Source organism: Orcinus orca, chromosome 1, assembly GCF_937001465.1.
Source record: "Orcinus orca chromosome 1, mOrcOrc1.1, whole genome shotgun sequence".
Classification (NCBI taxonomy): Eukaryota; Metazoa; Chordata; class Mammalia; order Artiodactyla; family Delphinidae; genus Orcinus; species Orcinus orca.
Window position 1 is genome coordinate 175,868,368 of NC_064559.1, and position 26,404 is coordinate 175,894,771.

At 37.7% G+C, this 26,404-nt stretch overlaps 1 protein-coding gene across 3 annotated transcripts in view; it reads left to right on the forward strand.

Moving 5' to 3' along the window:
* EIF2B3 (eukaryotic translation initiation factor 2B subunit gamma) overlaps positions 1-26,404 on the forward strand; it is a 170,182-nt gene that overhangs the window by 49,951 nt on the left and 93,827 nt on the right. For all 3 annotated transcript variants that reach the window (XR_004481547.2, XM_004266294.4, XM_004266293.4), the window contains exons 4-5: positions 6,324-6,483; positions 19,771-19,882. Coding sequence is in view for 2 of the 3 variants with exons in the window: in XM_004266294.4 (XP_004266342.1) it covers positions 6,324-6,483; positions 19,771-19,882 (272 nt within the window). In the remaining variant the exon portion in view is untranslated. The remainder of the gene's footprint in view (positions 1-6,323; positions 6,484-19,770; positions 19,883-26,404) is intronic.

Here is a 26,404-nt window from a genome sequence, read left to right on the forward strand (position 1 = left end):
TGTCTCTACAAATGACCCAATTTTGTTCCTTTTTATGGCTGAGTAATATTCCATTGTATATATGTACCACATCTTTATCCATTAATCTGTCATTGGACATTTAGGTTGTTTCCATGTCCTGGCTGTTGTAAATAGAGCTGCAGTGAACATTGTGGTACATGACTCTTTTTGAATTATGGTTTTCTCAGGGTATATGCCCAGTAGTGGGATTGCTGGGTCGTATGGTAGTTCTCTTTTTAGTTTTTTAGGAACTTCCATACTATTCTCCACAGTGGTGGTATCAATTTACATTCCCACCAACAGTGCAAGAGGGTTCCCTTTTCTCCACACCCTCTCCAGCAATTGTCGTTTGTAGATTTTCCGATGATGGCCATTCTGACCAGCGTGAGGTGATACCTCATTGTAGTTTTGATTTGCATTTCTCTAATAATTATTGATGTTGAGCCCCTTTTCACGTGCCTCTTGGCCATCTGTATGTCTTCTTTGGTGAAATGTCTATTTAGGTCTTCTGCCCATTTTTTAATTGGGTTGTTTTTTTTTGTTTTTTTTTTTAAGAAGATATTGGGGGTAGGAGTTTATTAATTTATTTATTTACCTTTGCTCTGTTGGGTCTTAGTTTCTGTCCGAGGGCTTTCTCTATTTGTGGCAAGCGGGGGCCACTCTTCATTGCGGTGCACGGGCCTCTCACCATCGCAGCCTCTCGTTGCGGAGCACAGGCTCCAGACGCACAGGCTCAGTAGCTGTGACTCATGGGCCCAGTTGCTCCGCAGCATGTGGGATCCTCCCAGACCAGGGCTCGAACCCGTGTCCCCTGCATTGGCAGGCAGATTCTCAACCACTGCGCCACCAGGGAAGCCCGTTTGTTTGTTTTTTTGACATTGAGCTCCATGAGCTGTTTGTATATTTTGGAGATTAATCCTTTGTCTGTAGCTTCGTTTTGCAAATATATTCTCCCATTCTGAGGGTTGTCTTTTCATCTTGTTTATGGTTTCTTTTGCTGTGCAAAAGCTTTTAAGTTTCATTAGGTCCCATTTGTTTATTTTTGTTTTTCTTTTGATTACTCTAGGAGGTGGGTCAAAAAGATCTTGCTGTGGTTTATGTCACAGAGTGTTTTTCCTATGTTTTCCTCTAAGAGATTTATAGTGTCTGATCTTACATTTAGGTCTTCAATCTTTGAGTCAACTTTAAACAAGGACAAGGAGGTGACAGGAAGTGTGCCAACATTTACTGATGCTTTTGTTTGCCCGTAGCAGGTTGAACTCTGGGGATACAAAGGTAAAAGAGCTCCTTATGAAGCTCAAAGTCTAGATGGGAAAAAAATTGTAATCCAGTTTAGTGATTTGAGGTCAGTAATGGATCAGAAAAGACTTCATCTCTAGATGAGATAATATATTGGCTCTTCCCTTTCTGATAATTGTGACAAGACCAGAATCTTGATTGATGAATGTGTGGTGGGGTGGAAAGAGAGACTAGGGAATGCATTCTTGGCAGTTTACTCTAGCAAATTAACATTAACTATGTGGAGGGAGGATTGTGAGAAAGAAGGCTGAATTAGGTAGGTGGAGTCATATTTTGAAGACGCTTAATGTCATGCTAAGCAATTTGAACTCAATCCTGTGGAGTAATGATCTCCAAAATGGAGTCTTCTCAAAGCCAGAGGGTGTGCAGGATGGAGTTCCAGAGGTAGATATTAGAACATTTATAAATAAATAAATTAGAGTATCTAGTTCTTTTTAATTTTATCTCTTCTTTTAAATCTATTTTTATATATGTTATAGAAAGAGCATATTATATCATTTATAGTGACTTGTGTGTTTTGGGGTTTTCTTTATTTTTTTATTTTTGGCTGCATTGGGTCGTCATTGCTGCGTGCGGGCTTTCTCTAGTTGCGGTGAGTGGGGGCTACTCTTTGTTGCAGTGCGTGGGCTTCTCATTGTGGTGGCTTCTCTTGTTGTGGAGCACAGGTTATAGGCGTGTGGGCTTCAGTAGTTGCAGCACACGGGCTCAGTAGTTGTGGCTCACGGGCTCCAGAGCACAGGCTCAGTAGTTGTGGCGCACGGGCTTAGTTGCTCCATGGCATGTGGAATCTTCCCGGACCAGGGCTTGAACCCGTGTCCCTGCATTGGCAGACGGATTCTTATCCACTGTGCCACCAGGGAAGTCCCGATTTGTGTGTTTTTAAATAAATATTTTAAGTGAGAATAAGTGGATAAGTGTTTATCTTTTTTTTATTTTTATTTTTTGGTTTGGAGAACACTATTTTAGGGTGTCTTTAAGCAGAAAAATTAAATAAGCAGTGGAAATTGGAGTATGGATTAGAATATGGGAAAACTGCTGTGAGAAAGACCAGTTAAGAGACTGGAAAAGGGCTTCCCTGGTGGCGCAGTGGTTAAGAATCCACCTGTCAATGCAGGGGACACAGGTTCGAGCCCTGGTCCGGGAAGATCCCGCATGCTGCGGAGCAACTAAGCCCGTGCACCACAGCTACAGAGCCTGCGCTCTAGAGCCCGCAAGCCACAACTGCTGAAGCCCGTGTGCCTAGAGCCCATGCTCTGCAACAAGAGAAGCCACCACAATGAGAAGCCTGCGCACCTCAACAAAGAGTAGCCCCCGCTTGCCGCAACCAGAGAAAGCCCACACGCAGCAACGAAGACCCAAAACAGCCAAAAATAAATAATTTTTTTAAGTTAAAAAAAAAAAGACTGGAAAAATATTTTGAGGCCTGAACTAAGACAGTGCAGTGGAAATAAAAGAGGAGGACTTGGGATCAGTGAGATGTGAGGAAGGGGTACTGGGTAGGAAAGAGAAGACTTCAGCCCTAGGCTATGGCCAGCTTTCTGTCTTCAGATCCTAGATAGTGGTGACACTATAAGCTAAGGAGCAGAGGAAGGATACTTCGTTCTAAGCCTAAGGATTATCACATTTCTTATTTACATACTAAGTTGGTAATTCCTTCCTGCACCTGCTGGTCAAACCTTAGTAAAAACAAAGTGGCAGTTGGCTCTTTGCTGAACACTTTGGGGACTGCAGACTGGGAATCTTTTCCAAGTATTTCAACCAGAATTGAGCATAGTGAGGTCTCCGTTGTAGTTAGCCATCAGTAATTATTAAAGCACCAAACTACTCTTGGGGATTGGATTGGGATTGGACCACATAGGTAATGTAAATTGTGACCATTCACAGTCACACCAAGTAGCTGAATTCATTAGTTCCGTATGGGCAGGGGTGGAGTGTAGGGTGGTGATATGGATCATAGCCATTGTTTGTGGAAGTGCTGCGTGGGTAAAAGCATGGTGAAAAACTGCCCTGACAGTTTTTTTCCAGGAGAGTAAGTGTGTTTTTCTTTCTCCTTTCTGTAGGAAATTGTTTGCCAGATTGTGTTATTTATAACAATCTGTCATGGAACAGCTTCCAGGAAAAGAAAAGAGGCTAGTCCCCATAGCTCTCCCTACCTCCTACCCCAGCATTACCACCACACACACATACATCCGGTTTTGTTTTTTTCTTCTAGTTTTACTCAATGGTTTTGGCTTGATTGAAAATGTTCTTATAATGACAGATTTCTGGGCTTTGCCATGGCTTGGTAATTGGGTTTTCTAAACTTTATTTGTCTGCTTTAGCCAAGACTAATTGGCAGCAGTTTGAATTTTGAATTCCTGGGTATCTTGAATACTAAAGTGCTATCTTCTACTTTCCCTTGAAGACCTTGTATGTTTCCACTTGGTGGAAAATGCACACATTTGCTGTCCTTTAGAGCTGTGCTTTTTGCCCTTGACATTGCCCTGGTTCCTCTAGAGGAGCAGGCTTGGGATAAAGCTCACTGAGGACTGTTAGAATAGTGAATAGGGAGGTCTTTGGAGATGCCAGTTGGTCTCTGCAGAAGATGAGGCATACTGTGGTGTTAGAAAAGAACTGGTCGCCCAAAACACAAGGCAGCTGAGGGTTGGTGTGTCCCAGGAACTTTCAAGTTAAGATATACAGTTGCTTCACAGTCCAAACAGTCTATGTTTATTCATGGTTTGTGGTCACACATGATCAGAAATACTTCTGGCTCTTAACAGTTTTTCCACTTTAGTAGAAGAACATTTGCATTTCTAGAATGGGCTTTTCATTTTTAGAGTAAAAATTAAAAAATAGTCATTTAATTTTCTTCCTGTTACAACTTTTATTAAAATGTAAAGAAAAATAGATAGCATTACGAAGATGTAAGGATGATTTCATTTTCCTTTTAGACTTCAGTTTCTTCTTCCAGGATTTCTAGCTTTGGAAATGAAGTACAGTTTGTCAGCAGAGACTTTCCTTTGGAAGTGGAGTTGCAGAGAAGACGGGAATGTGTTTGGTCTCAGTGAGAGTGGTGCATTCTCTGGGAGCAGAGGCAGGAAGAGGGCCTGATGGAATAGCACCTCCATCTGTATCCCAGGCCCTGCCCTTTCAGACTGAAGCCTTTCTTTTCACGCTGAGAACAGATGGCAGCCAGACACGGGGGAGGGCTCTGTTCCTTGTGCTCCTTGGGGATTTTGCATTCAGCTTAGCAAAAAGTCATCTAAAAGCAAAGAGGTGAATGAGGCTGCAGACTGTTCACAATTATGCAGGACTTGTTTGATCTTCACTATGCTGACAGGTTTATTTTTTGCAGATATTGAATGATAACAGCATTTATTTTCCAAGACAACATTGTCACCACTTGAGAGGCATCTGCATTGGGGTTGTTTTCTTCACTGTGGAGTACACTTAATAATTAAATTTATTGTGGAACAGTCAGCTTGCAGAAATCAGTCATCTTATTAAAGAAACTTAGAAAAATAGAAAGGATTTTTTTTCTTCAACAAACTCTCATTTTCATTATAAAGAAATGGGGCAACTTCTGTACTGCTGTAAGTGACATGTCTTTAGTAAATGGTCCATACTTCCTCCTTTCTAAGCATTGTTAACAAGAAGTAGGATTCTGCAAGCTATTTCTTCCTTAGCTTGCATGTATGTGGGCTGATCTGTTAATGTTTGACAGTTCCTGGATGGTGAGCTGCAGACTTAAGGAATTTTTTTTTCCTAAGAAGATGATGTTTATAGGAACTTTTTTTTTTTTTTAGCTCAGTTAAGATCCAGAAAGAATTAAGAGAGCCTTAAGTAGAAGAGTAGAAAAAAATCCAAATTTGAACTTCTTAAACTTAAGAGGCCTTCAAAAGGAATTGTTTAAGCTACAAACAATGAGTTAGATGTAGAAAAGGAAATGACAGTTCTGGTACAGATTCTGTATTCGGAATAAGAAATTGCAGGCAGTAAGATAAGGCATTCTGATGGTTGAGTCACTTCCTGAGCAAGTATGATTCTTTGCTTTCCTAGAATGTAAGTTGAAATTATCTATATTTTCCCCCAAAGCAGGAATCTTGATTTTAAATTAAAATCTTAGAAAAGTTGGAGCCACTTACAGAAATTTCCATGTAGATATTTACTTTATTCTTAAATCTGGAATAATTTACTCCAGTGTTTTTCAGACTTTTTAAAATAGCAGAACCTGTACTGTTATGAGGATTAAATGAGTGCTTTTATACATACCTGAGGTTGTATTATAATTGTTTATTAGCTAGACTGATTTTCCAAAGAAGGGCACATTATAATATATTCATGTGTTAGTTATTTCCTAGTATTGTAGAAAAGTGACTTTAAGTTTTTTTAAATTAATTTTTATGGTATTATAGTTGCATTACTATGTTGTGTTAGTTTCTACTGTACAGTAAAATGAATCAGCTATACATATACATATATCCCCTCCTTTTTGGATTTCCTTCCCATTTAGGTCACCACATTGCATTAAGTAGAGTTCCCTGTGCTATACAGTATGTTCTCATTAGTTATCTATTTTATACATAGTATCAATAATGTGTATGTATCAATCCTAATCTTCCAATCAAAGTGAGTGCTTTAAAATAAAGTATTTCATAACCATATTGAATCATCAAACTTTGCCAAAGTGCTTTTTGAACTGTAAAGGGATGTATAAATTTAAGATCATTAACTCCATCGTCACAGAAATAGACAACGTGGTAGTTTTCATACTCTGTTCCTTAGAGCCCAGGATTCCAGAGGTGCCTCAGGGACAGCAGCAGTAAGGCGTACACAAAGGGGAGGTAGGAATTCCAGACCCTCCCCCAACACAGCTCAATTAGAACGACCCCATTTATTTTACCTGTGCTACTGCTATAAAAAAGGTTTGAGGGCAAGTGTGCAGTTTGTGTTCTTTGAAGACGTTGTAAGTTTATCCTGTGATGATTTGTGTGATCCATTGTCCTTTGTGATATTGACATTTCCCCTTCTCCATTTGACAGACAGATGTACTGGTCCTGAGCTGTGATCTGATAACAGATGTTGCCTTACATGAGGTAGTGGACCTGTTCAGAGCTCATGATGCATCGCTTGCTATGTTAATGAGAAAAGGTCAAGATGGCTTAGAACCAGTTCCAGGTCAAAAGGGGAAAAAAAAAGCAGGTAAGGAGACTAGAGTTTGATTTATTTGTTTGTTGGGTTCTTATAATTATTATTATCATTCATGTTTTCACTTAAGAAACATTTATTGAGAACTGACTCTACTATGCTAGAGGTTGATGACATAAAGTCAAATAAGACACAGTCACTGATTTGAAGAGGCTTATAACTATTGATTAGATTCTGTACCATCCAAGAGGCTTTTGTCTGCAGAGGAGCACTCAGAACTGTTTGCATTGTGTTTAAAACTCAAATAATTGAATACATATACTAAGAAACCAAAAAATCTAATTTAAAATCAATGTTTAAAAATAATTAAAATTTGGGCTTCCCTGGTGGCGCAGTGGTTGGGAGTCCGCCTGCCGATGCAGGGGACACGGGTTCCTGACCCGGTCTGGGAGGATCCTACATGCCGCGGAGCGGCTGGGCCCGTGAGCCATGGCTGCTGGGCCTGCGCGTCCGGAGCCTGTGCTCCGCGACGGGAGAGGCCACAGCAGTGAGAGGCCCGCGTACCGCAAAAAAAAAAAAATAATAAAAATAAAAATAATTAAAATTTAATTACAAATTAAATTAGATATCTTTAAGCAATTAAAATTATTATTAAAAATTTAGTATGTTTGATTCTAGTAGTGGGTTATTTTTTTTTTAATCTTCAGAGAGTTATAGTAATCTTACCAGACCAAAAAGAAAAGGAATAATACTCTAGTCCAGCCAGGGTTATAGAATTTGCGTTATTGACTTGTTATTGATTTTTAGTTAAGGCATAGTTCATGACTGCTTTTCCCAGATTATTTCAAACCTGAGTCACTGATTCTATGACTGGGCTACTTTTAATAACTGAACTTATGGGACTTCCCTGGTGGCACGGTGGTTAAGACTCTGTGCTCCCAATGCAGGGGGCCCGGGTTCGATCTCTGGTCAGGGAACTAGATCCCACATGCATGCCACAACTAAGAGTTCGCATGCCACAACTAAAGAGCCCACGTGCCACAACTAAGGAGCCAGCGAGCAGTAACTGAGGACTCTACATGCTGCAACCAAGACCTGGTGCAACCAAATAAATAAATAGTAAAAAAAACCAAAACTGAACTTATGACCAAAAAGCTTTGTTAGATCATACTTTTTATATAGGTTTTAGTTTTTCCTGGAATGATGTGTTTTTTCCCTGGAGTTTTTCCCTGGAATGATGTGTTCTTTAGGTTTTTCTTTAGGTTTTTTTTCAGAATTATGTAACCCATTGTCCTGTCATTATATATTGATGCAGTCTGTTGCAATTATTAGAAGCTATGTATGGCTTATTAGTATCTGACTATTATTAATAGAGCCACCTAGAATGTTCATTCCTAGGATTTAAGTAATGTAGTTTGTACTTTCAGCTCTCTTCTTCAGGGCGTTTGGTTAACTTGTAATTTTGGATTATAGCATTGAAACTTCTTTCTAGTTGCTTTTTCTGTTAAAGCAATCATTGGTGCAGATCAATTGTTGAATCCTCTTTCTACCTTGTTGTTATGTATGCTTCTCATGTGGATTAGTCCTTTTGTTCTTGACATAGTTTCTACTTCTGTGAGGTCTGGTTTGCTTACTCACAATTCCCTGTATTCAGCCTTTTCTACCTATACAGATAAAAACAACTGTGTATCCAGACTTTATAAACATATGTATATTTTACAAATATTAATGTTTTCTTTTTTTCACACTCCTCTACTTATAACAATTTAAAAAAATCAAATACCCTACTATAGTTACTCTTCTTGGTATTATAACTTTTTATTACATTACATATTAGCCTTTATCTCTTAAGTATCATTATAAATGTGTAGCTTTTCACAATTTTATTTTAAATTAACTGTAACTATTATCTATCTATTCATTTTTTAATGTTTCGATGCTTAGCACAGGGAGATCAGCTCGGTGCTTTGTGACCGCCTGGAGGGGTGGGATAGGGAGGGTAGGAGGGAGGGAGAGGCAAGAGGGAAGAGATATGGGAACATATGTATATGTATAACTGATTCACCTTGTTATAAAGCAGAAACTAACACACCATTGTAAAGCAATTATACTCCAATTAACTAAATAAATAAATAAATAAAATAAATAAATAAATTATGGTATACCCATTCAATGAGAAAAAAAAAATGTTTTGATGCTTAAGTTGTCACAGCGTGGTTAGTGGAAGTCCCTTTATGTTGGCTCTTCTATTCTCTTTGAAAAGGTATGATGTATACTTGTAACTTGCTGTATGGTTATAGTGTGAGTATGGAGGGCAGGGAAGCAGGAAATGGTACTGGAGAGAATACAGGGATTAGACTAAAGAGTTTGAACTTTATCCCCAAAACAGTGGGGAGTTGTTTGAGGAATTTTAAACAAGAAAATGTCATAATCAGATTTGTGTTATAGATTTTTCATTCTTAACATGAAATTTTGAACTCCTCAATATCTATATTTTGTTATGTTTGACAGCTAAGTTTCACCTAAATGAGTTTTAAATTCTTACCATGGAATGCTATGCATTTCAGTGATAAGCACTTTTTTAAAAGAATCCTGAATTTCTCATTGTGTATTTGGCGTGCCTCTTGGCTGCTCTTATGTGCCAGAACAGCCTGCAGTTCTCTCGTTCTCAGATATGGTTCAATAGTCTAGATCCCTTAGGTCCAAGTTTCCCAAATTGTGTTCTTACTGGCTTATTGGAGAATGCCTAATGGCTAGATGTTTCAGGAGCCATCGTTCTCCCTGTTGCCACTTCCTTCTCAGATTTGTAGGAGCTGTAGATACTGAGGAGGGCAGGATCAAACTTATGTTTGGATTTTTTGGACTGTTGTTTTTTTCCTGCTACAACCCTTTACACATGATGTTCTCTACCAGAAATGCTCTCCCCTTACCCACAACACATGCACTCTAAATCCAGCTTAGCCTTCAAGTTATTTGCTGAGAGAGTTCTTGCTTGACCCTCTAATATGAAATTATAGTCCCTTGTTTGCCTACATATGGCAGCCCTACTCTCTTACTCTCTCCTCTACTGGACTATAAGCTCCGTGAGAATAGGGGTCATGTCCAGTTTGTTCACTTTATCCCCAGCGTCTGGCTCAGTTATGGCCGGTGGTGACCAGTCAGTAGATATTAGTGAATGGGTTGAAGGGCCTGCCTATAAAGGTAGCTCTTATTGCCCCTGAGGTAAGAGAAAGTAAATTCAAGCCCTAGATGTTTAAATCCTAAAAATTTGAGTCTGAGCTGTAGTTAGATTCATGAGTGGGTATTATAAGAGCCTGAGTTTCAGCAATATAAGTTTAGCAAACTGACACTACATTGCCTATTAATTTTTTTTTCTTTTCTTTTCTTTTTTTTTTTTTGCCACACCACGCAGCTTGTGGGATCTTAGTTCCCCGACCAGGGATTGAACCCGTGCCCCCTGCAATGGAAGCATGTAGTCCTAAACACTGGACAGGGAATTCCCATTGCCTATTAATTCGTGTTTAGAAATGTTTTCAAGATTTTTAAATTAAACAGCTACTGCTGTAGCATGGCTGTTAAAAGCACAGGTTCTGGAGTTCAGACTGGGTGGGCTTCAACACTCAAAAACTGGTGGTCTTGGACAAATTGTCTAACTGACCTGAACTTCATTTTCTTTAGCTGTAAAATGAGACTGAATCCTTTGGGGATTTTTGTGTGAGAATTAAATGAGATGTTTGTAAAGCATGTGATCTGCTACTTGACACTATAGTTGGCCCTTTGTATCCAGGTTTCGCAATATGGATTCAACCAACCAGTTGTGTAAAGATAATTAATTTTCACTTACCATCCCTTGCTTGTTAGAAAATCCAAGATTTCCTTCTTTCTCAATTTCAGTGAGAACATAGTATGTTTATTTTGCTTAATTACAGATTAACATGTTTACTAAGGGGCTTTTTTTTTCTGGACATTCTTGTGTGCAAATGTTTAATGCTACTATGATTTTATGACACAAATTATTGACTATTATCTCTATAGTTCCACCGTGTCTCTTGGGATATATGAAATGGAAAAAGTTCTAGGAAATTATTTTTTAACGTATCCAGTTCACTGTAATATTTCTAAAACTCCTTCCTAGTTCTCAGAGTTATATACAGCTTTGGTTCAGACTAGAACTAGTATATATCAAAGTGCTTAATAATCTCAGAAGTGAAAGCTGTCACTTGATTGTCACCTCTCAATCAGCTTAGCTCCCTCTGTATTAAATGCTGGCAGGCAGTTCTGAGCCTATATTTCTTTTGCTTCAGCTTCCTTGATTTTTCTCAAAGCTCTACTGAAAAAAAAGAAAAAAAGCAAAAACCTTCTATTCCTGCTTAGGCTTCTACTTATCTTTTTTCTCTTCTTAATTCTACTCGCACTGCCCCCCCTTTTTTTTCCTAATTATATCCAACAGAAGTGACTTGAAATCCCTGCATACTCAAAACTGAAATTCTTGTGATTGAGGAAACAGTATACAGAAATAAGTTCAAATATGCTAGAAATTGTGTGTCACAATGTGACAAGTACAATAATAGGAGCATGTACAAAATACAGGGAACAGTTTAATGTCTTAGTTACAGGGAAATATGTTTTAAAGACATGATATTTGAAAAAAAGGAGTTGAGCAATTTACTTAGGTACAGATTGGGTAGTTGGTATGAAATCAGATCCCTGACTAACAAATGCATTAAATTTTGATGTAGTCATTGAATTTAGGACATACTATGTATAAAATCTATGCTAAGTCCTATATGAGAAACATAAATAATCAAGGTTTGCTCATAAGGTAAAATCCAATGAATGGGGCTAGGCAGTTTTGTTATTTACCAACTTTTATATCCATCTATGGCCTAACAGCACTTTGTGGATAGTTGTTCAATATCACATCAGTGGTAAGTGGTAGAATCAGAACTTGAACCCGTGCCTTCTAACTCCATAGCCTGGGCTTTCTACTTCTTTTTTTTTTTAATTTAGTTTTAATTTCTATCAGTGTTTTATATGCCCATAATTTTTAAAGTAATGTAATTCTCCAAGGTATAATAAATAACAACCCCCATCTTGTCTCTCTTCACCTCACTCAGAGGCAGCCACTTTCAACATTTTTAGCTAATTTTTTTCACATTTAACCCCACCTCTCAAATAACATGCTTTTGTTCGTTATGTCTTGATATTTTTAGTTTTAGGAATTATCTATTTACTTCCTACTATGAAAGTTAAAGATTTAGTTCTATTTTACCACACCTTCTGCCCCCACCACACGCATGCAAACTTCCAGTCTCCTCAGCTTCCTAATGTAGTTACTTATATTGCAGTGTTGATTAACTGAATATCTGAGGTTTACATTATTTTGAATGTATACATGGTATTCACAGCTGAACCTGTAGTATATTGTTACTTTTCTCTTTCTTCCTTTTATTTTCCTAAAAATTAATTGTCTCATTTTTTTCATTTGCTTTATTTTCTATGTATTTATTACTAATTCAGCCTTAACCCCAGTTGTGTGAGTTTCCTCTCATTACTTTCCAACACACTGTTTCCCTCAATTTCAAATTCTTAAAGATCTCTCTCCTAGATTCTGGACTAGTTGCTCTGCTGTGTAACTGTCATTTTAGGTTCACCCTTCACTCTCATATCTTGAACCTCATATTTTCCTCTTTCTTTGTTTATATCCACTTTTTTGCAGGGGGCGGCTGGGTATAAACTTCCCTTGGAAATCCTGTCCCCTCAAAATTTTGAAAGTATTATTTCAGTATCTTTTAGCTTTTCTCTTAAGTCCAACACCATTGTGATTCTTGATTCTTTTTGTATGAGACCATTTTTTTTCCTTTCTAGAAGCTTATAGGATCTTATTGTTTCTAAACTTCTAAATTTCACATTGATATGCCTTAATATAGTTTAATGTCATCCCCTGTGTTGGATGCTAATGGGCCTTTCAATCTGAAAATTCAAGTCCTCAGTTCTAAAAATTTTTTCTCAGATTAATTACCTTTAAAAAAAATTAAGTGAACTAATACGTTTCATGTTCTCTTAGACTGTAATTCTCTATTTTGTTTGCCTGTTTTATTTTCAGTGATGTATAGTTGGTTTACAATATTATATAAGTTTCAAGTATACAACATGGTGATCCACAAGTTTTAAAGATTATACTCCATTTATAGTTATTTTAAAATATTGGCTATATTCCATGTGCTGTACAATATATCCTTTTAGCTTACTTATTTTATACATAGTTCTTTGTACTTCTTAATCCCCTACCCCTATCTTGCCTCTCCACCTTCCGTCTCCCCACTGGTAACCACTAGTTTGTTGTCTATATCTGTTAGTCTATTTCTTTTTTGTTATATTTTCTTTTTTGTTTTATGTTTTAAATTCCACATGTAAGTGGTAACATACAGTGTTTGTCTTTCTCATCTGACTTATTTCACTAAGTAAGCATAATACCTTCCAGGTCCCTCCATGTTGTTACAAATGGCAAAATTTTCATTCTTTTTTGTGGCTGATTAGTATTCCATTGTGTGTGTGTGTGTGTGTGTGTGTATATATATATATATATATATATATATATACTACATCTTCTTTATTCATTTGATGGACACTTAGGTTGCTTCCATATCTTAGCTGTTATAAATAATAACTGCTATGAGCATTGGGGTGCATGTGTCTTTTCAGAAATGCAAATGAAAACCACAATGAGATGTTACCTCACATCTGTCAGAATGGCTGTCATTACAAATAACAAGCTTTGGCAAGGCTGTGAAGAAAGGGGAAACTTTGTACACTGCTGGTGGGAATGTAAACTGGTGCAGCCACTGTGGAAAACAGCATGGAGGTTCCTCAGAAAGCTAAAAATAGAACTACCATATGATTCAGCAGTTCCACTCCTGGGTATATATATCCAAATAAAATGAAAATACTAATCTTTTTTTTTTTTTAACCCACCACTCAACTCAAACTTTAAAACGTCTACCAATGTGATCTTACCAACCCTCCCAACTCACTATTGTCCCCATCTAAGGTAATTATCAACACCTTACTAAATCTTGTTTATCTTTTTTTTTTGGCTTTCCTTTATCTCAAATTTATGTATTCTAAAAATATATATTGATATATATGTATTTTTAAAATTTTATTTATTTATTTTTGGCTGTGTTGGGTCCTTGTTGCTGTGTGCAGGCTTTCTCTAGTTGCGGCGAACAGGGGCTACTCTTCATTGTGGTGCACGGACTTCTTATTGCAGTGGTTTCTCTTGCAGAGCACGAGCTCTAGGCATGCGGGCTTTAGTATTTGTGGCACGCCAGCTCAGTAGTTGTGGCTCACGGGCTCTAGAGCACAGGCTCAGTAGCTGTGGCGCACAGGCTTAGTTGCTCTGTGGCATGTGGGACCTTCCCAGACCAGGGATTGAACTCGTGTCCCCTGCACTGGCAGGCAGATTCTTAACCACTGTGCCACCAGGGAAGTCCTGATATATTTTTTAGTTGCTTCTAATTTTATTTAAAAAGATAGCATGATGGATGTAATCTACTGGGACTTAACTTTTTCCAGTATTGTATTACAGGCAGCTACAGTTTCTTCATTTTGAGTGCTATACAAAATTGCCCTGTATAAATACACTACAGTTTATTTATTCACTTTTCAAGCAATGGGGGTTTAGATTGATTCCAAATTTTTGCTGTTGTCACCAGTGCTGTTATGAACATTTATGTACATATGTTTAATGGGCACATGTAAGAGTTTCTTAATAGAATTGCTGGGTCATAGAATATAAGAATGTTCAATTTTGGGGATAATGGTAAACAGTTTTACTCTTTTCCAAAGTGTTTATATCAGTTTCCCCAACTACCAGAGATTTAAAAGAATTCGTTGCTCCATCTACTCTCCAGCACTCCGCGTTGTCAGATTCTTTGCGTCAGTTGAGCAGAAGTAAAATGGTATCTTATCTCATTGTGATCTTTGTGTACATTCCCTTGGTCTCTCGAGGTTGAATATTTGTTCACTGGTCATATTTATTTTCTCTTCTGTGAAATGCCTGTTTATATATTTTGCCTAGTTTTCAATGAGTTATTTGCACTTTTCTTACTGATTTGTATTCTTACCACTCGTTTGTCAGTTGGATATACTGCAAACATAGTTTCCCAAAAGAAAATGGGAAAACTTTTCTCACTTTCTTTAAAACGTCTTATGAACAAAAATTCTTAACTTTAATATAATCAAATATACCAGAAATTTTTTTTTTTCTTTGAGGTACGCGGGCCTCTCACTGTTGTGGCCTCTCCCGTTGCGGAGCACAGGCTCCGGACGCGCAGGCTCAGCGGCCATGGCTCACGGGCTTAGCCGCTCCGCAGCATGTGGGATCTTCCTGGACCGGGGCACGAACCTGCGTCCCCTGCATGAGCAGGCGGACTCTCAACCACTGCACCACCAGGGAAGCCCATTACCAAAATTTTAAAAGCATCTTTTGTGTCTTGAACTCCCTACTGCAAGTTCTGAACAATGTTAACTTATATTTTCTTTTTTTTTTTTAATTATTTAATTATTTATTTATTTTTGGCTGCATTGGGTCTTTGTTGTGGTGCACGGGCTTCTCATTGCGGTGGCTTCTCTTGTTGCAGAGCATGGGCTCTAGGTGCACAGGCTTCAGTAACTGTGGCTTGCGGGCTCTAGAGCGCAGGCCTCCATAGTTGTGGCACATGGGCTTAGTTGCTCCGCAGCATGTGGAATCTTCCCGGACCAGGGCTCAAACCCATGTCCCCTGCATTGGCAGGTGGATTCTTAACCACTGTGCCACCAGGGAAGTCCTTAACCTATTTTCTAATAAGAATTTTAAAGATTTATGCTTGACACATAATTCCTTGATCCAAATAGAATTGTGTCTTGTATATGGTGTGAGTTTGGCATCTAGTTTAATCTTGTTTTCCATATAGATGTCTCTTTTTCCTTCCTTCATTTATTAAATGGACTCTCCTTTCTCCAAGGAGAAAGGGTGAGAATCTTCTAGCAACACATAAGTTATGAACTTATGTAACCTAATCACAAAAGTAACATCTGATTACTTTTGCCACTTTTTGTTGGTAGAAGCAAGTAGCCAGGCCAGCCCATACTCAAGGGGAGGGGATACAGAAGGGTGTGCATGCCAGGAAGCAGTTATCATTCTTAGAGGCAGCCTGCCACAGCTGAACTCACGAGTATGTCTAGGGCCTTAGCTGTGACAGCTGAGTTTCTCTTTCCATTTAGTCTCTTATACAGGAGGCTAGCCCAGACTTGTTCACAGCAGCAGCAGCAGGTTCTAAGAGAATAAGAAAGAAGCTACAAGGTCTCTTGAGGCCTAAACTCAGAACTCACACCGTGTTACTTTCTCCGCACTCCTGTTAGTCAAAGCTAGTCACTAGGCCAGCCTAGATATAAAGGATAAGGAACTAACCTTACTAACCTCACTTCTTTTTTTTTTCTGTGGGCACTTTTTTTTCTTCAGATTTTTTTGTTGTGGTAAAAAACACGTAACATAAAATTTACCATCTCTTTTTAAACATAGTTCAGTGGTAATAAATACATTTATAATTTTGTGCACCCATCTCCACAACTCTTCTCATCTTGTAAAACTGAAACTTTATAACCATTAAATATAAATCCCCATTTCCCCCTCCTCCCAGCCCCTGGCAAATACCATCTGTTTTCTGTCTGTATGATTTTGGCTACTTTCAGTACCTTATATAAGTAGAATCATACAGTATTTGTCTTTTTGTCACTGGTTTGTTTCACTTAGTATAGTGTCCTCAAGGTTTATCTATGTTGTAGCGTATTTCAGGATTTCCTTCCTTTTTAAGGCTGAATAATATTCTCTTATGTGTATATACCACATTTTGCTTATCTATTTAATTCATAGGTGGACATTTGGGTTGCTTCTACATTTTAGCTATTTTGAGTAATGTTAAGGACATGGGTGTAAAAATATCTCGTCAAGACCTTGCTTTCAATTATTTTGGTTATATACCCAGAAGTGGAATTGTTGGATCATATGGTAATTCTGTTTTTAATTTTTTGAGGAACCACCATACTGTTTTCCACAGTGGCTACCATCTTACATTCTCGACCCTATATCTTGATGGACAAAGCTACAACAAATTTGTAACCCTTTTAAATCTACTACATAGACTGTTAGTTTTGATTTGCTAATGTTTTGTTTTGCCTGTAATTTTCCTTTGTCATATCTTTGTCTGGTTTTAGCATCAGAATCATCCTGGCCTCATAAAATGAGATGGAATTCCCCACTCCAAACATAATGCCTGTCACTGGGGTGGTGCACAAATATATTTATTAGTTGAATGAACGAATGAATAAGTAAATGACTGTAGAGGAGACAGAGAAGTAAAAAACAACTGGAAAAATATATGAATAGTTGATTATGACAGAATTTTTTAAGATGGAAGTTCATAGTTTTAACTGCCTTCTTAACCTTATTTGTGTAAATCTTTCTCTTAGGATGGACATTCTAATGTTCTTGCTCTGCTTTCCAAGTGGAATTCACTTTGTTAAAGCAGAACAGAAAGAAACCTGTCCAAGTTTCTATAATTTGTATCATATTCTGAGGTCCCAGTTACTATGGTAGCTACAAAGAAGCAAATACAAGGAGGGGGGCCTGAGAGTGAGGGAAATGTGACTGAAGTGCAACATAGCTGAAAAATTGACTTGGAAATTATTGCTCCCAGGACATTCAGTAATTCAAGGTTTTTTGTGGGCCTAAGGAGTTGGATAGGGTAAGCACTCCAAATATATCCAAAAATAACATCTCTGTGTTATTTCTTTTTAAAATGTTGCCTCATAATCAGAGCTTTGCAGACTTTGTTATATTCTCAAGTTTGCATGTAATGGATGAATTGATATGTGTCAGAGTTGCTGTGTGACATTTGAAATTCTCTGCAAAATTTAGTTTCAATTGAAATTCTCTGTAAAACTTACCTTCAAATTGGCATTATTTACCCTTCCTTCTTTGGCGTTCACTTATCTTGGTAATTAGAAAAAAACAACATGTAATTTTTTATGATAGTTTCTCCCTATTCAGATTAAAACACTGCCTGTGAGATAACCAGAGACCATCTGAAGGAATGGATGCTTTCAAGAACCTGAGCTAAACACATTATACACTTGAGTAAAGCATTTGGTTTTAGGTATATAGGCAGCTGCAGCCAACAGGGAAGCGTGTTCAGTTATATAGTAGCCATTGTCTGTCAATAGGAGGTAGACAAATTCATCTTTAGAGATAGCATTTTTCCTAGAGCTCAACTTTTAGTTTCTCCCTTTCAAATAGGTATTAAATTATTGCTTTATATGATTGTTGTGAAGATCAAATGAGAGCATGTATTTTGTTTAATTTTTTAAACTTAAACATTTTATTTAATGTTTTAGTTAATAGCACTAAATAGAGCTTTACAAATATTAACTCATTTAGTTCTAAAAATCCTGTGAGGTAGGTGTAGGCACTATTATCCCCATTTTACAGGTGAAACTGAGGAATGGAAGTTTATTATCTTGCTCAAAGAGATACAACTAATAAGTGGGATTCATACCCAGGTGGTCTAGCTTCAGAGGCTCTCTTCTTAATCCTTATGCTATGCTGCCTCTATGTGAAAATGTTCCTGTAGGGCTTCCCTGGTGGCGCATCGGTTGAGAGTCTGCCTGCCAATGCAGGGGATACGGGTTCATGCCCCTGTCTGGGAAGATCCCACATGCCGCGGAGCAGCTGGGCCTGTGAGCCATGGCCGCTGAGCCTGCGCATCCGGAGCCTGTGCTCCACAACGGGAGAAGCCACAACAGTGAGAGGCCTGCTTACCGCAAAAAAAAAAAAAAAAGAAAATGCTTTTGTAAGCTATAAATAGATACTGTATGGATGTTAGTAGCAGATTTTATTAAATGTTCAACACTACACTAGATGTTGTGGGAGATCTAAAGGAATCATAAGTCTGCCATTGAACAGTGTGTAATCTTGTTGGGGGAAAGAAATATATAACACAGAAGACAGCAATAATATGGCATCCTATAAGATCATTGTCTACCAGAGAACTCTCCACATCCCATACACAGCACAAAATCTAGTGCATAGTAGACATACAGTTAATGTTGGTTAAATGTGGATGTCCTTAAATGCTATTCCCATTTTCACAGTGAGCAAACCTAGGTTATTACTTACATTGAAACAGTTGCACTTTCTTTCTGTGCCATGCAGTGGGCTTGTGGTTCATCTACTTAATTTGGCTAAGCAGTATCTTGACTGGCCCTCATTGTTTTTTTTAACTGTTAATTTTTTGATATTTACTTGTTTAGGTTTTTTTTATTTATTTATTTTTATTTTTTGCTGCGTTGGGTCTTCGTTGCTGCATGCGGGCTTTCTCTAGTTGCAGTGAGCGGGGGCCACTCTTAGTTGCGGTGCGCGGGCCTCTCATTGCGGTGACTTCTCTTGTTGCGGAGAACAGGCTCTAGGCACGCAGGCTTCAGTAGCTGTGGCACTCGGGCTAGTAGTTGTGGCTCATGGGCTTAGTTGCTCCACGGCATGTGGGATCTTCCCAGACCAGGGCTTGAACCCATGTCTCCTGCATTGGCAGGCGGATTCTTAACCACTGCGCCACCAGGGAAGTCCCCTACTTGTTTAGTTTTGACAAATAAAAATTCTGTATTTAAGGTATACAACATGATGTTTTGACATCATATGTAGATGTTGTGAAATGAATACCACCATCAAACTAATTAACATATCCATCACCTCCTTAACTTTTAATTTTTGATAAAATTTTACATTTACAGAAGGTTACAGGAGTAGTATAAAGATCGCAGATATCCTTTACCCAGATTCCCCAAATGTTAACATTTGCTCTAGTATTCTCCCACTTTCCCTCTTATAATATATATTCAATGTATATCTAATGAATATACAATATATTATATATGTAATTATTATTTTTCCGAGCTATTTATGAGAATAATTTGCACATATGATTCCCTTTGCCTTTAATACATCAATGTGTATCTTTCCCCCACACCCCACAGTCTCTTAAAACAGAAAATTACATTGGCACCATACTTTAATCTACAGACTTTATTCAGGCTTCACCAGTTAACCTAATAATATCCTTTAGAGCAATACAAAAAAAAAATTGACTGCCCATGTTTTAAACATTGTGGTGAGTATGTGTTACATAGCACTCACTCCTGTATTTGGTTCTAAGAGCAATGTGAGCAGGTGCCCTCTCCCCTGACTTAGTCATACAGGTGGGGCAAATGGCTTTGTTTGATTTTCCTTTTTTGTGTGTGATTCAGTGGAGCAGCGTGACTTCATTGGAGTGGACAGCACAGGAAAGAGGCTGCTCTTCATGGCTAATGAAGCAGACTTGGATGAGGAGCTGGTCATTAAGGGATCCATCCTGCAGAAGTAAGCCCTGGGGTTTTTCTTTTTGGCAATTCTCCTTGTCTTAAAACAAAGTAAAACCACCCAGTGGATGGGAAAGAGGGAATGAAAACTAGATTAAACTGTGTGAAATTGACAAAAGTATGTGAATGTTTTCCCATGAGATAGGATGGAGGCTTTTCTTCACCACACAAGCTTAGCTTTTCCCTGTGTCTTTTGCTGCCAAGGTAGAATCAAATCCTGCATAGGAGTGGGGCAGAGCAGCTGTGGAGAGAACAGGGAACAGGACTGTCTTTCCAACAGTGTTATAGAACTTCCTTTTTTTTTTTAATTGTGATAAACACACAACATAAAATTTACCACCTTAACCATATTTAAGTGTACAGTTCAGTAGTGTTAAAAGTATGTTGACATTGTTGTTAAGCAGATCTCCAGAACTTCTTCATCTTGCAAACCTGAAGCTCTGTATCCATTAAACAACAACTCTCCCTTATCTGCTCTCCCCAGGCCCTGGTAACCACCATTTGGCTTTCTGTTTTTCTGAATTTGACTACTTGAAGTATCATTTATAAGTGGAATCATGCACTATTTGTCTTTTTGTCACTGGCTTATTTCACTTAATTAGTATAGTATCCTCAAGGTTTATCCACATTGTAGCATGTGTCAGAATTTCCTTCCTTTTAAGGCTGCATAAATTCCATTGTGTGTATACACCACATTTTCTCTATCTGTTCATCTATCAATGGACATTTGGGTTGCTTCCACCTCTTGGCTATTGTGAATAATGCTGCAGTGAACGTGGTTGTGCAAATATCCCTTTGACATCCTGCTTTGAATTCTTCTGGATATATATCCAGAGGTGGGATTGCTGGATTATTTGATAGTTCCTATTTTTTATTTTTTGAGGAACCTCCGTACTGTTTTCCATTTTACAATCACACCAACTGTGATGAGGATATAATTTCTTCATATCCTCATCAAAGCTTGTTATTTTCTATTTTTTTGATAGTAGCCATCCTAATGGCTGCACATAGGCAACCTCGTCACATTTTCTTCAATCAGCATTTTATTGACTGCTTGCTCAGAAGCCACTATACTCAGAGCTTTACTGCCTGATGCCAGTACATAGGAATGCTTAATAAATGTTTGGAGGCTGGATGAAATGAATGTAAGAGGAGTAAATTGCAAAAGAAATGTCTTACTGGTTGGTGGGTTTTTTCCTGCTTGTTTGTTTGTTTGTTTTGCTATCCAGCACAACAGAGGTAGGAGACATATTTCAGAGTATATATTTTAATGAAAATGAAATTAAACTCTAGCTTCAGTTGGCCCAATTACCCCTATGGATAAGAGTTCTATATTAGAGCCTTGCATAGAAACACTTGTGGATTAAAGTGGATGCTTCAGATTGCATCACAGAGCTTCCTACTACTAGTTTCTAAGTAAATGTGAAAAATAAATTAATTTTAAAAATGGCAGAAATTTCAACAGTAGCAAACACAGTAAGATAATCAAACATAATAAAGCTTAAAAATTGGTGGCCAAGGAAAGAAACAAGATTCTGGTGAGGAACAGAAAAGAATAACAGTAGGCTCCCAACTCCACCCTATCACCACTCCCCAGAAGCTATACTGATGTGTTAATGAAACCCTACAAATTCTCACTAATAGCTCCAGATCTGGAAAGAAGCAAACTGAGTACATATCTGTACATTTATCTTCTTCTGACTGAGAAGCAATGGGAACAACTGCTGGGGAATAAATGATGAAGCAGGGAGAATGAACAATGAGGTTGACTCTTTAACAGAAACAAAAGATCTAATCCTAAAAAAAATGAATAGGTGAAATAATGTGAAGCTGGAGACTGTCCTTCCATAGGAATGGGGTAACCCCTTACGTATGTGGAATGAAACAAGAATATTTAACAGAATCTCAGGAAAGAGAAATAATTGGACAATGACTCTACAGTACCTTGGTGAGTTCCCTATACCCTTTCCATCCCTCCCACTCACATCATTCCCTGAAGCCATAGAAAAGTACACAGAATACAAAATATCCAGCACTCACATGGTAGCCAGTCTCAGATACATGAGGATGAGAGATAAGAATTCATCTATAATATATCAAAATAAATAAAACAAGCATGAACAAGACCAAAAGAATCAGTGTGTCAACTGTGCAAATGTATAGCAAAAATGAAAGCAAGAAAAATGCCCTGCAAAATAACAAAAACCTGCCCTGAGAAAAACATAACTCAGTAGAATAGAAAGAATTTCCTTACAAATATACAATTCTGCCACTGCAAAACAACTTAGTAGAATATGAATTTCATAAATAAGAGTTCAGTGATGAGATGATAAAACAACAAAATGAGATAAAAGAAGATATTATAGAACTAAGAAAATAAATTGAGGACCAAATAACTTAATTACAGAATTAATTAATTAAAAAATAGCAAAGAGCAGAACTGACACCACTGAAAATCAAATTATATACATAGAGGAAAAGTTTAAGATATTCAGTAATTTAGATGAAAATGAAAATAATTGAAATTAGAATCTAATAGAAATACAAAGATGATTCAATATAGTTAACGTCTCTGAAATAGAGAACTGAACATGTGACCAAAAGATGCATTCAAAGATATAAGGGATTCTTGGTAAAGTAATTTAATTTAAGGATTTTAATATAAAGTTGTAAGGACTGGGTAAATATGACTTCTGAAACCCCACTAAGACAACAGTAAAGGGATTTTAGAAGGGTGTAAATCCAGAAGGCTAAAGAAAATGAAAAAGGAAATAGCAACAACAGAAATTGGGAAACAGAAAAGCAGGACAATTTAGCATACCTGAGAAAGCTGAATGCTAAGCCAGAAGTGGGGAAAGCTGAGATGCAAGCTGATTTGCACTATAAAACTCTCAAAAGAGTTAAGATTCAACAGCACCAAGTACATCTAGTAGTGAGGATAAAAGCAGGATTACTTCAAAGTTTGTCTAAAAAGTAGATCCTTAGATTTCCTCCCCCAAACCTCACCACTCTAGTAAGAGGCTGGAGATTTATTCTCAGAAGAGGGTAAAATAGAGGCTCTCTGGATTGGGGCACCAGGCATAGATGATGTTGGAGGTACCATGCGGAAAGTGGGGATTAAGTGAATGTATGTTCTGGGGTCTTCAGCTTCCTTCTTCCACTTAGCTCCTAAATACTAGCAGCCGGGCTTACACATGTCAAACAAGCACATTAGAAGATTCTTCTCTGTGGTAGCAGAGTCCAAAAGGAGAGACCTAAATATATAGTCATCAGGGAGTTCCCAGCAGATAACATACTTCTTGGATCTAACTACATTGAATTTCAAAGTTGACAAAGTCCACCACATGTTCAGTGCTCCCAATCACATATTTATTGTGCCAGTCTTAGAAGTTGGACCCAAAAAAAGCAAGGATTACCAGATTTAGAGGCCAGAACAAATAAACAGGCGGGGGAAAAAAACAATAATAGGAAAAAAATCAACTTGAAGGAAACAGAAATTATGCAGAGAGAAAAAAACTTCAAAAAGGTAACATTTATTATTAATATTTGAGCATCTGAGTGCCACTGTTGCAGGAGCTAGGGACACAGCAGTGAACAAAGCACACTAAAATCCTTGCCCTCATTGAGAGATGAGAGAATATTGTATTCATGAACCCAAAAGCAGGATGCTATATTTAAAAAGGAACATTTAGAGAACACGTAGTGCTGATATTAAGATGAAAAATTTAATAGAAAAGTTAGGAAATTTTTTTGGAAAAATTTTTCACAAAGCAGAATAAAACAACAAATTGATGGAAAATAGAGAAATGATAAGAAGATTAAAGGAGCAGCCAAGGAGGTCCAATATCTGAATATTAGGAGTTCCAGAAGGAAAAAACAGAGAAAATAAAGAGGGAAGAAATCATCAGTGACCTGTTACAAAAAACATTTCTCAGAATGAACGAAGCTGGGTTTCTAGACTGAAAGGAAAGTGTGCAGCAAAATGCATGAAAAGAAACATAGCAAGTTATCATTGTGAAATGTTATAACCCTGATACCAAAGAGAAAATCCTGCAAGCTTCCAGAGAAGAGGGGGGATATCATATATAAAGGAATTAAAATAACTTGCAATTTCTTAACAGCAACACTAGAAACTATAAAATAAGGGAAGAATGCTTTCAGAATTCTTAAATCTATATCTAGTCAAACTATCAAATATGAGAGTAGAGTAAGAACCTTTCAGGCATTTGCTTTCCATGCATCTGTTTCAGGAAGCTACAAGAGGATATAGAACACCAAAACCCTGGCATACACTTAGAAAGAGAAAGACATAGGCTATAGGGAAAACGAATCCCTAGGATAATGATGAAGGGAGATTCCAGGATAACACCTGTGTATCTGGGATAGATGGCAAACAGACCAGATTGGAATAGGTCAGAAAGATTTGAGAAAATTTTCTTCAAAATGTTCATATTTCTTCTGATGAAAATGATAGAATACTTGATGTGCGTCAACATTTTGAGAGGAGTTTTGAGCACTTAGTTTGGAGTTGAATTATTGATAAGTATCTAGAAAACTAAGAAATGAAAAGACAAGTAATGCCAAGGCAAACAACAAAAATGTGCAGGAGGGACTTACCTGGCTGTCCAGTGATTAGGACTCCAAGCTTCCGCTGCAGGGGACACAGGTTCAATCCCTGGTCAGGGAACAAGCTGCATGGCGCAGCCAAAAAAAAAAAAGAAAAGAAAAGAAAAAAAAATGTTCAGGAAAAAAACCATTAGTTGCTAAATGGCTCAGGTGTAACTAATGTTATATATGCATAATAATGTAATCACTGACTAGCCAAAATTATGATATAATTACTTTGGAATAATGGGAGGGAAGGTTAGTCTTTTGGAAGTATGAGGGAAGAAAAGAGAGATAAACTTCCTCTTTCATAGTTAATAGCTAATACCTAAAGCTGAAGTCATAATAACTTAAACATTGATTATTAAGCTAACCAAAATAATGAAACAATTATATTAGAAAGGTAGAGAATACAAGAAGTACAGGTGTATGTAGTGGGGGTAGGCTGGTGATGAAAGGAAGCTAAATCCTCATCTTCCATAGTGGGAAATCAACAGATAATGTCTGAATTGGAAAACCAAGAAATATCAATATTGGAATGTTATTAGAAATATGAGTAGGAATACTGAATGGATTCACTAAAAGAATTGAAATGGTGTGCTTCTGGGGGACAGAAAATAGGAAAGAAAGGGAATGGAAGACTGAAATTTTTCATTGTAAACCTTGAGAGACTATTTACCTCTTTATGTGCATATTTAACTTAAATTTTAATTTTTTAATTAAAAATAAGATATAAAATTTTCTGAATCAAGTTAAAAAATCTACAGATTTTGAGAGTATATTGTTATTGTGTTCTATGAAAATTTGGCCAGTTGTATCCTAGTAAACTTACTAAACTTATCCCTAGATAAAGAAAGAGTTCTTCAAGCGTCCAGAGACAAAAAGCTAATCACTTACATGAGAGTAAAAATTAAGTTTATCCCCAAGTTCTTCACTACATTGCATACCAGAGGAACACAATCTGTGTTTTCAGAAAAAGAAAGTGGAACTCACAAATATTATTAATAATGAAGGTATCATTCAAATATAAAAGCAATAATGGGAAGACATTCTCAAACATGAAAGGAATCAAGAATGTGGCACCTATGAGTCCTTCTTGGGGGGGGAAAAAAACAAAACTTCTTGACAATGAAGGCAGCCAAGAATTCGATCAAAATAAAGAATTTAGTGATAGAGAAGCCATGGTAGTCATAAAACAAATGGGACATTTATGTTAAAACAGAAACAAAAAACAAATAAAACATCTCTGCTGCGACAGTAACAATTCTGGAAGGTGAAAGTATGGATGATGATTATTTTTTTTCTTTGTACTTTTCTGTATTTTAAATTTTCCTCCAATTTTTTTTTTTTTTTTCCTGCGGTATGCGGGCCTCTCACTGTTGTGGCCTCTCCCATTGTGGAGCACAGGCTCTGGACACGCAGGCTCAGCGGCCATGGCTCACGGACCCAGCCGCTCCATGGCATGTGGGATCCTCCCGGACCGGGGTACGAACCTGTGTCCCCCACATCGGCAGGCGGACTCTCAACCACTGTGCCACCAGGGAAGCCCTCCAATTTAAAAAGTATTAAAAACAAGAAAAACATGTGCTACCATGGAGATTAAGCCTAAGGACCTAAAGTGAGGAGGATTCAGGGTAGTGTTATTTCTAAAGATACAGTCCAGTGAATGAAGATATTTCTGTACAGTAAGTCCCCTTCATATGAACCTTCAAGTTTCGAACTTTCAAAGATGCGAACGTGCATTCCATCAACGTCACGCGTGACTGAAATTGCAGCTTGCCCTCCGTCTCCTATTGCTGATGATCCTTCAGCTCCACCACCATCTCCTCTCCCTCCTCCAGTCAGTAACTTCTTGCCTGTTCACTCGATGCCAGCCCCTGTACACCAGCTGTTGTACTGCACTACTGTACTCTTCAAG